General features: G+C 39.5%; 1 protein-coding gene across 9 annotated transcripts in view; it reads left to right on the forward strand.

The window, feature by feature from the left end:
• Positions 1 to 11,049, forward strand: part of LOC146479616 (A-kinase anchor protein 1, mitochondrial-like) — an 80,440-nt gene that overhangs the window by 64,429 nt on the left and 4,962 nt on the right. For 8 of the 9 annotated variants that reach the window (XM_085110476.1, XM_085110481.1, XM_085110479.1 and 5 more), the window contains 3 exons: positions 168 to 1,335; positions 9,340 to 9,407; positions 10,471 to 10,601. In XM_085110476.1, coding sequence (XP_084966602.1) covers positions 179 to 1,335; positions 9,340 to 9,407; positions 10,471 to 10,601 — 1,356 coding nt within the window. In that variant the 5' untranslated portion in view covers positions 168 to 178. Of the gene's footprint in view, positions 1 to 167; positions 1,340 to 9,339; positions 9,408 to 10,470; positions 10,602 to 11,049 lie in introns of those variants that run through there. The other variant, XM_085110484.1, reaches the window with a different exon arrangement.

An 11,049-nucleotide genomic window follows, 5' to 3' on the forward strand; every position in this document is an offset into this window, starting at 1 on the left:
AATTCTTTGAAAAACGTTTCGTTTCTTGGTGTAAAAAGGAAAAATTAGCGTTAGAATCCTGATTTATATTATTAAAGGAAGCGGCTTTTAACTTGATGATCATTAAAGCCATACAATGCGCTATTTTTGTCTCGATGCTTAGTTTTGCTTCTTGTCGGTCCACCTAGGTTGACCCGAGATGCAGTTCTCCACAAAGCTGTTTGTTTCATTGGTGTTGCCGGCTGCAATCACGATACTTGTAAGCTTTCTGTGGCTGAGAAAGAAGAGCCAAGAAGCGGAGGAGCTTGCACAACACGAGGAAACGGAAAACAACATAAACAAGGACGCGGAGAATAAAGAAAATTATTCGAACGAGGGCACTGTAACTGGAAGCGAAGTTAGCGAAGACACCGTAGATACTCCACCCTCTGATGCGCAGCGATTCCTTTTGGAAAAGCAGTTGAGCGCTACAGAAAGCGCTCAGCAAGATTCCGGTAGGGAAACAAAGCCTTTGACAAATCCAGAGAAGAAAGAATCTTCTGAAGGCGAGGAAACAGCGAGCGAAGGAAGCGTGGAAAGCAGCTCGCAACTCAGCTTCACCGAAGGTTTCAATGATGGGACTCCGCCACCTCGCAACGACGAGAACAACGTGAAATCACGAAAGGGCGTGCAAAACGGCGAGAAGGACGTGTGCGAGTTTGAGTTTCCTCAGACTTTGTGTGGAAGATTCATCGGTCGAAAGGGGAAGAACGTGAAGGTAATCTCCGAGAAGTCCGGAGCGAAAATTCGATTGATTCCTCAGTCTCCTGGCGAGATGTCCACCTACCGAATCATTTCTGTTTCGGGGAATTCTTCGCAGATTCAAGCTGCTCTGGATTCGATCCACGAGAAGTTTCCTGGCGTCTCACTGAGGCGTCTAAACTCGCCACCTGTGAACTGCGCGGTGGAGAGCGGCGTGCGTTTAGCGCCGATGGTCCCCGCGGCCGTTCTTACTCCTCCAGCGTTCCCGATCGCTCAGGCCACGCTTCCTAGCCTTGCAAGCTTTGATGTTGTAGTGACGAGCGTTACGGACGCCGGCCACTTTTTTGTGCAGTGGCATGCTGACTTCTTACAACAGCAACTGCAAGATCTGCATCAGAACATGATGTTGTGTTATGGACAAGGAGCTGCGCCCCTCATTCTACCTTTGCCACAGCCCATTGTTGTAGGATCATGCTGTGCGGCGCCCGATTACACATACACCGGTTGGTACAGAGCGCAGATCCTGGCTTTTACTAATCCAGACGAAGTAGAGGTGAAATATTTGGATTATGGAGGATATGGACGGGTTGCCGCGTCGAGTCTTCGACAGCTAAGGTGAGTTAGATCGTGTACAGCTAACTAGCTTTCTCATGCAGTATCTTGTAGCAGGTTTTTGCCACACTGTAGTTAGAGTACTTGGGCGTTGAAACTCAGTAATGTCGTCATGTTTTTAGGCAAGAGCATATAGCTGCCTTGCTTATGTTATATCGCGCTGTTAAGTCATGTCCCATCTTAGCTGAAACACTTGTAATATCCGTCATGTTATAACGCTTTTTCAATGTTTTATTTGACTCTAAGAACCGGAACAGGAAAGTTTCTTAAGATTTAACAGTAAGTGTCTCCAACTGTATCTGTGCTCTTGTGACTGTGTTTGTAAATCTTCGTTCTACTTGATGGGCTTGAACATTCGAGCGTTGAAATTCTGCCTTGTTGTGCGTTTTACGCAATTTTTGTTGAGTTTGAAAACAAGGAGAACGAAGGGAAGTGATTTGACAAGCGTTTTGAATTGTAGCTATCAGCTCACGTAAGCGCTTTTCGTAAATTTTCCCCACGCTGTTTGGAACAGTTGGATCACAATGCTCGTTTAACTTTTGCTAGAACGTGTTCTCAGTGTTTCATTGTGGTTTAAAGGGGGGACTGAGGTGCTGGAGGAAATGTCTATCGTTTGTTAGAGAGATCCAGAATTGCGTTGGCTGCCAACGGCAGCCGAAATGACCACTTGACCACGTTTGTTCTACATTGGTCTGTCGCTGTTTTTAATTTCCCGGTAAAACGGAGTAGTTTTGCGTTAGCATCAAAGCTCAGAATTATTTTGCTCTATTCTCATCTATGTACTCATTTTTTTCAAGAATTCATAACCGTGAATATAACGTCTGCCGTTTGCTCTATTGTTAAATACTCGCCCCACATTAGCTGGAACACTTTAATCACAATGCTCGTTGAACATTCGTTATATGTCAAAGACTTCCTCGATATTTCCAGTATAGACTCTTAATGTAGAAAGAACCGGGAACTAAAGCGGTAGAGGATATGTCTCTTAATATGTAATCGCTTTCAGGATCTCGTGTTCAGTGTCATATTTTGTCTTTAACTGTACATTTTTATCGCTGTCTCGGTCATTTAGATAATTTGGGTTTAATTCAAACGCTCTCGAAGATGAATTTTGTACAATTTTACCGTTGTCTTCCGTCATTTTCCTCGCCACTAAAGACAAATGTGGGAATGATTTGTCACAAGTCTGTCTCAAATGATAGGAAATTCTTGTCACCGAACTGTGCTCCACTTATTCTTGAGTTCTGTAGTCGTGCACTTATGGGGTCGTCGCCATGATTTTGTTTACATCGATGGCCCCAGGTCGATCATCTCACCTGTTGTAAATTCTAGTTATACAAGTAGATGAAATACTCGCCGTTCGGTCGGGATCCTACCCGCTGTGAATTCAGCGGACGTCTTGTACGAGTCGGCCTTGTTTGCACTGAAAACAGGAACAAGGAACTGTTAGCCAAGTGTGTCGCAAGTTGTACACTTTAAACTACCTGTTTATGTTATATTGTAACCATCATTTTATGACTTTTCTTTGAGTTGGAATGTCTTCAGTGTACGGTTCCGCTTTCGGTTTTCCACGCACGATTTGTTACTGTATATCGAGTCAGTTTTAAGTTTTCCCTCAACATTGAAAAGTTGAAGAGGTAATCGCGAACATGTTTTCACGCACCAATTTTGCATGAAGTTATGTTTTTCGCCAATGGTTTGTTTGATTTTTTTTTTACGATGCATTCTTGAAGCCTTTCTGACAGGAATGCTATAGACTTTGGTGAATTTTAAAGTACCGACGGCATATGGTTTCACTGATACAATCAAGATCAATACAATGCAACATTGAGTCTTAATTTCATGACCTTAAAAGTTTCTTTTTTCTTTTTTTTTTTTACTAATCATTTTTTGTATAGCTTTTTAATTTTATTTTGTTGCACCTACTCAAAAATAACCCGCTTTTATTCTTAAGCGTAATATCGACATCGCTGAGGAGAGCGAATGAATTATGCTATCCTTTTCTATACGTAACAGAAAGAGATAATTGCTATGTTTGTTTATATTATTTTCCCCCTTTTAAGGTCGCACTTATTTTCGCCGGCGAGTGTATGATCCACAACACTATTTTTGTAGGTCGTAAATTATACTTGATATATTGGTCAACTTAAATATAAATATTACGTTGGTAACAAGTTTATTTCTTCCGGTGGAGCAGGTCGTTTTCATCGCAACTATAGCCATATCCACCCTGCTACTGTTTAGAAGAGGCTGACCCGGGTTTGCAGTTTCGTGAATAACAACTACATGCGGTGCCTGTGTTGCGTAAAATTTTCTTTCCTTTTCTGATTTCAGTTAAGCCACAACTTTTCAATAAAGCTTTCGTTTAGTACTTTAACGTTATACTATGTTATATCGTGACTTTCAGTTCGAGTCTGTAAATGCACTGCTCAGTAACGTGGCGCTGTGACTGTTCAAATACAGAACACTATCGAGCAGTGAGTCGTTCATAGCGTTTTCATTTTCAAAAGGAGATTTTTGTCGTGTTTCGTTTAAATTGAAATTTTCTGAATGTGGTGAAATTAAGGTTCAACTGGAGTTAAAAGAAAACGTCTCGTAGTTGCGCCGTTGTAGTAATGTGTCGAGAATTGAATACTTAAATATCGATAACTCGCCATTTGGAGAACTCAAACTGCTCGCTATCAACTCGAACCAAAAACACTACAGTCGACTCCCGACAACTCCAACCCTCGCTAACTCGAATCAATTTTCCTTTCCTTTCAGGTCATGTTCTATATAATTTTACCCTCGATAACTCGAACTCCCGATAACTCGAACCCTCGCTAACTCGAACCTCGCGCTAACTCGAACCAATTTTCCCTTCCTTTCAGGTCATTTTGTATATAATTTTACCCTCGATAACTCGAACTCCCGATAACTCGAACCTTTTTCAATTTCCCTTGAAGGTTCGAGTTATCGGGAGTCGACTGTATTTCCTTCTTATGTCTTTTGTAACAAAAAAAATAAAAACTGTTTGAAAGTTTTTTTTTTTGATATTTTCTGTCAAAAAGACTGTTGCGTAACGTTGACGTTAGTATTGTAGAGACAGCTTAACAAATATAGAATTTTAAGTGGTGAAAAAACTGACAGGTATTATGTTCTTTTAGCATAATTGGTTTCACTTTCAAACCTCAAAGATGAACTAGTTTCGAAAAGTGTATTGTTTTGCCCTTCTTTCTTATCTTTTAATTTTTCAGCATAAATTTTTGTCCTTAGCCCCGAGTGCAAATCACGCCAATTTCAATGATCTTATATCGTTTTGAAAACTGATATTTTTACTCGGTCTTGTCAACGACGTTTAAGGCAGATGTTTCATGCCTTACACAATTAATCTTTTATTCAATATTTAGTGAGCAGTTGATCGAATCTGTATTATAACGTCTTACCGTCGTCTGGTATAAATTAACCTTTTGGGCGATTTCTAATTTGCTTTGGCGATGTTTGAGAATTTGAAGGATAAGAGATTTAGGACTTACAAAGGATTACGTTTTCCGAACAATTTAGTTTTTTTATGATTGTCGTAAAGAAACTGCATTTCGCGAAAAACGAGGAACCGCATGAAGGATGTTGTGAAGCTTGGAACTATGGAACTGAGGAAGCAAAGAGGAAATTCTAAAATGTTAAAAAAAATTATAATATTTCACAACAAACGAGGAACCGCATGAACAGTGTTGTGAAGTTTGGAACTGTTCAACTGAGGAGCAAATTTGTAGGAGGCGATCACATGTTCTTTCTCTGAGCAAATTTAATAACATTTTTGTGGAAGTTTTCATACTTCAAATTTTATGGTGAGAATTTTACGGAAAAATGTAACGAAATAATGCTAACGGGATTAATATTTGCTTTAAGGTTGGACGGTATGTCAAGCGACACCTTTATAAAGGGATCCTTTGCTAACAGGATGGATAAATATTTTATTTTTTTTATTTTTCGTTCTGTTCATATGTGCAACTCGCCGTTAAGACATGTTAATATTTTCTTTCTTCCTTCGGCGGCAGTTTGATCAGCAACCCTTAATGGGTTATAACAGAGGTCTACCTGTGACAATTGATTATTTTGTAAAGAGTTATTCAGTATTAGGTACGTGAAAATCTCATACGAGTGAGAACAAACTGAAACCTAAACTAAGTGAACGGTAAACTTTGTTTACCCATGTGCAGTGTTCTCAGCCCTTCTTGAAAACTAACACCTTAAAAAGGTAGCTACTTAAATCATTTGGATCAACTCTTAGGCTCAAGGGCTAAGATTATTCAGTACTAAGCACAATCAATGTTTAGGCTTAAGTTTGGTTTCCATGACTGCCACAGAAATTGTTCTGAAGGATAAATAACTTTGCTCCTAACAGTGCATGGAGTTACTTTACTTGAGTCATTCGTCATTCTAGAATTATTTTGGCAGCTGATTGAAGGTCTTATTTTATCATTTTCAACAAAAGATATCAAAACATTCATGATCAGCGTCAAATTTTTCCTTGTAACATCAATGCTTATCCAAGTCCTGAGGTCATGAGAATTTTGGGATGTGATCACCCAAAGTGAGTTTTCTTGATATTTTAATAATTTCTCCCCTCTGCTCTTATGAGAAAAGTATGGGGACAAGATAGGAGAATTTGTTCTTTCATATTATGGGTTAAAGGTTTAAAGCAGCTTCCTATTATGTAGGAATAACTCCTACATTTTTCATGTTCGCCTAGTTTCCATATACTGAACTTTCTCGGGAAATGCTCCTGAGTCAATTAATAGTCAGAGTTTCCATTGCATTTTGTCCTTTGAGCGCTACAGTTTTCGAATTATATCTCGGTTTGAATTTGTTCAAGGAAACACGAAAAAAAAAAGGGACCCACAAAAAAGCAGACAAATTAAACCTGTACACATTTTCGCCAAAGCGTCAGACTAAAATCCATTCGCCGCCGACAAATGAAACAAAAATAGAGTCATTAAATGGTTATATTTTGGTTTCGTTCTTACAAGAAGCGGCAACGTCTTTAACAGCTGCCTCCCTTGGGGCGGTTTCCACGGGTGATTTTCGATGCAATTTTAATGGCGAAATTTTTCGTTGACCGAATTCGTACGATTTTTTCAAATCACCTATGTAAACTACTGGCGATTTACCAGTAAGGGAGCTCATGCGATGTGAGCGTCAAGGCTGCGTTGACTGAGGGACTCGAACTTAAGGAACTTTAATGTATATACTTTTTGGCTCACCTCAGACGCACGCTGTTCCTTTTGAATCAAATCGCGTTCAAGTCGGTGAGAAATCGAAGCGAAAATCGTCGGTAATTTTCGTCCAAATCGTATCTAAAATCTCACAAAAAATCGCTTGTGTTACCCCCTCCTTGGTAAAGTTTAGTGACAACCACCAGACCCGTTCGGATGTAGTTGGAAGTTTCTTCGGAGATATTACTGTAAACAGGGCAAATGGTCGCTTCCAAATATTACGTGTTCCTGGTAACAAAACGTACTTTCCTCCTCTGTAAAATTTAATCGAAGCTGGTTATCCTCAGTAATATGTAAATTCAAACTAAACTCTTTTTCAACTTGAAACGCCAACGCATCCGAATATATCAAATCCAACAAGGAAGTAATCCCATGGATGAAATAACAGGGAATAGCAGAATTAGAAAAAATGCTCTTAGAGTTGTGATCGAATCTCATTTCAACGTAGTTTTCAAGGCCCTATTAGGGATTGGACATTTAGAAACTCTGGTCTACTGTCATACCGATTTGAAAATGTTTTTCGAGTTTTTGAAAGCGATTACACTCGGATAACTTCCTGAAGAGACAATTTAGGCCGTGTCTTAAATTTGCTGTATATTTTTATATTTCGTTCGGGTTAAATTACCACTGTAATAAATCCCACAAAACTTGAAACAAGTGATAAAATTAGACCTAAGATTGTATTCGCATTTTAATCCTGTTAATTCAGACTAGGGCATAGCCGGCCCAAGCATTTGAGAGTATGTGACTGTTTGGGGAGGTGTTGTGTTACAACGTTTTGAATTAGAGATTTGTATGGGAACGAACGGAGTCGTTTTTATAGAGTCTAAAATGTGACCATTGAAATGAAAGCTACAGCTGAGGAATTAGTTCACTATTAGTGGTGTTTATTACGCTGTAGAAAGTGATTCTAAATTTTAAGTGCGTGGATGAAATCCTAAGTTGCAACCATTCTAATAAAAGCTACTGAGCAGTACTTTCCTGTGGTGCTATTTGTTATGCTGTAGAAGGTGGTCCTAACTTCTGAGTCTGTGGATGAACTCCTAAAGTGTGACCATTCAAATGAAAGCTACTAAGCAGTACTTTCCTGTGGTACTGTGTATTATGCTGTTCAAGGTGGTTTTAACTTTGAGTGTGTCAATGAAATCCTAAAGTGTGACCATTCAAATTAAAGGTATACTGACCAGTACTTTCTTGTGGTGTTGTTTACTCTGCTGCTCAAGGCTGTTCTAACGTTTGAGTCCGTAGACGAAATCCTAAAGTGTGACCATTGAAGCGAAAGTTTGAGGGCAGTATTTTCCTGTAGTACCGTTTCTTGTGTTAGGCAGGTTGATCAGTTTTACGTGTGACCATTTTTTGAAGTTTTTTCGTGTCTACCCTTGAAAGTAAAACAAAAAAACATCCTTACAATCAAACAGCGCAATAACGTAAGTGAAACTTGCACACGTTCGAAAGTTTCTACTTCCTCGTTTCATCTAGTTCTTCCGTTCCGGTCATTACAAAAGCGCTTGAGACTAAAGTCTAAAGTCCGAAGTGGTTAACCTTAATTCATGATTTCTTTTGTGGTCGACTGATGCATTATAAGATTGTTAAAGTAGTTTTAAAATGACTGTGGAAAGAAATTGAGCGTTACTTACGTGAAAAAAATGCACCGCAAGTCAAGTGTTAGTAGTTTTGTGACGTTTGTTGAGCTTGCAACTGACACAAAATACCCATGCACGCAGGATACAGTTCTGTAGTATCTGAGTTAAATGTCTACGCGTTTACATGTTTTGGTGTTTTTTCTGGCATTAAAGGGGAAGTATATCACGCAAATTTGCTGTCATTTCAAAACCCAAAAACGTTTGTTTGTCAGCAGAAACAACGGAATAATTGTCAAGTTTGTTATAAATTATTACCCCAGTGGAACATTGTATCGGCCGTGCAGTAAAGTACGTGAAGTAAATTCAACCTTCTTTTGCCTCTTGTGCTGTTTTTAGCTTATTTTTGTTTTAGGTGCTTGATGGTTACGAGTAGTTCAGTATTCACGACAGTACATGGCTTTTATTCGATGGATTTATGCTTCCGTCGGCTGTACCGAGTTCGAGGCGTGTCATTTTAGTGCGTTGTTTACTTGTATATGTCAATAGAGGTGATTTAGTTGTTTGCGTATGTTATTGGTTTAAAAAAATTGACGTCAATAGTTTTGTGCGTCTGTCCTCTTGTTGACTGTAAAATGCATCCTCAGGTCACCTGGTTGAAGTTATTTGGGATTGGTTACATGATAGGCAATTTGATCCACAGTCAGATACGCTTGACACCAGTCACTAACTTCCCCCGCCCTTGCCACTGGCTGCTCTATTTTTCCCGCGCTTTAAACCAGTTACCCGACTTTTTTCCCGCGCTTTCAGCGACATTTTCCGGGCTTCTCATTGCTTAACCGAGTTTTCCCGCGCTTGACACCAGTCACCCAACTGTTCCCGGGCTTGTGTGCGAAGAAAGTTGTAACCGGTGGAAAGCGCGGGAAAAGTCGGGTAACAGGTGGCAAGGGCGGGAAATGTAGAGTGAGTGGTGTCAAGGGCGGGAAAATCGGGTAAATAGTGCGCATTTCGTAAATAAATCACATAATACTCTTTTCAAGTCGACGACCCTCTCACGTGGAAATGCCGTATGTTTAGTAGAGTTTTTAAAATAACTACCCAACCACCTTTTAGTTCAGTTTGCATAAAAGAATTACATAAAATGATTTTCACAATGGTTTACTTCTTTTCAGGGCTGATTTTCTGACACTGCCTTTTCAAGCCATAGAATGTTACCTGGCAAACGTCGTCCCACTTCAAGGTAACTGACAGATGTACCAAAATTTTTAAAAAAGATAAGACAAGAACTTTTACCTGCAGCTGCAGGGTAGAGGGAGGGGGGGGGGGGGGGGATACAGTTCTCAGACTGTTATGCAGAAGAGTTCCGCACAGCGTTTGACGCGTGCGCAGTACCCGTCATAAGTTTTTTGAGGGTATAGTATACAGACAAAACACAATTGTGTTATCTTACTCCTTATCATAGTATTACTATGCGAAACTGAAATCCGTGAACATTTTTAGTTAACTTCGAAGAAGAAGATAGAAGACGAGTTACGCGCAGATACTGAGGGGCCCATTACTGACCATTTGTTTACGTTTTCTGCGGTTTGAGGTCTCATTCGATTGCAAGCTACGAAGACGAGTGCATCTAAGTGATATTAAAGTGTTCTAGGTTTTTTGATTCGTTAATAGACCAATTTCGATATATTTATTATTCCAGATTGGCTACGAGGCTCAGGGGAAACAAAACGACAGAAATTACATTGAGGCTCAAATTAAAGATGAATAATGTATTTCTTTCTTTTGTTTTATTCTTCTAAGCCTCGTAGCCAAGCTAGATTTTTAATATATCGAAATTGGTCTATTGAAACGTTTCTTTTCTGGAAACTTAAGTTGGAAACTTAACCACCACCACCTTTATGTTCTTCATGTGAATGGTTGTTTGTCTCCGCTGTATTGCAGTGGCCATTTTAACACTAGACAGAGGACAGAGAACGTTTTTAGACAGCAAGTCGTCTGAGACGGGCAAGTTGCCTTAGTGTGAAGGCAAGACGTAAAGTTGTCTGATTTTGTGATCGCCTTAAAAGAGGGACAAAATAAGACGAGTTTTACGTGTTAGATCGCATCTTCTCAGTACAACGGCTTACAAGTTCGTCAGAGATGACACGGTCTCCAAAAAACATTGGCCGTATTTTAGTGTGGAAACGACCAATGCTTTCTTACAAGCTTCGACCATTTGAGAAGCTCAGACCTCGTATGCCGTTAAATTTCCCCGGATCGTCTTATAAGTATGTCAGCTACATAATCTATTTATTGTGTTTCAGGGGACAAGTTTTCAAGCTTGGCCAATGCGGTTTTCGAAGACATGGCGATGAACGTTGTGTTGACATGTCGTGTTGTTGGGCAAAGAAACGGGATACCTTGTTTAGAGCTCTATCTTATGCAAGGGCGACAGGTAGTTCATTAAAACCGTACCATAGTAAAGTACAGTAGAAAATACCCTTCTCCAAAATGGCGGCAACAGATTTGAATGAGTTAAAATTGAACTGAATAAAAAACTGATACCAGCACTGGAAAGAGCACCTTTACTTTAGTAACCTTGCAAAGTTTCAGCATATTAGGTTTTCAGCATAGCAGGTGTCATATCAGCTTAGGAAATGTAAGATGAAATTTGACAAATTTACAGACGTTTGTATGACTGGGGTTATACGTCATACCTTCAGTCATACAAACGTCTGTAAATTTTTCATTTTTCAACTTACATTTTCTCAGCTGATATTACACCTGATATGCTGAAACTTTGCAGGGTTACTAATGTAAACTGAAAGTGCTCTTTCTAGTGCTGGTATACGTTTTTAATTTTAACTTATTTGAATTTTCGGCCGCCATTTTGGAGAAGGGTC

The sequence above is a fragment of the Pavona decussata genome, unplaced genomic scaffold (genome assembly GCF_977016875.1).
Source record: "Pavona decussata unplaced genomic scaffold, jaPavDecu1.1 SCAFFOLD_58, whole genome shotgun sequence".
In the NCBI taxonomy this organism is placed as follows: domain Eukaryota; kingdom Metazoa; phylum Cnidaria; class Anthozoa; order Scleractinia; family Agariciidae; genus Pavona; species Pavona decussata.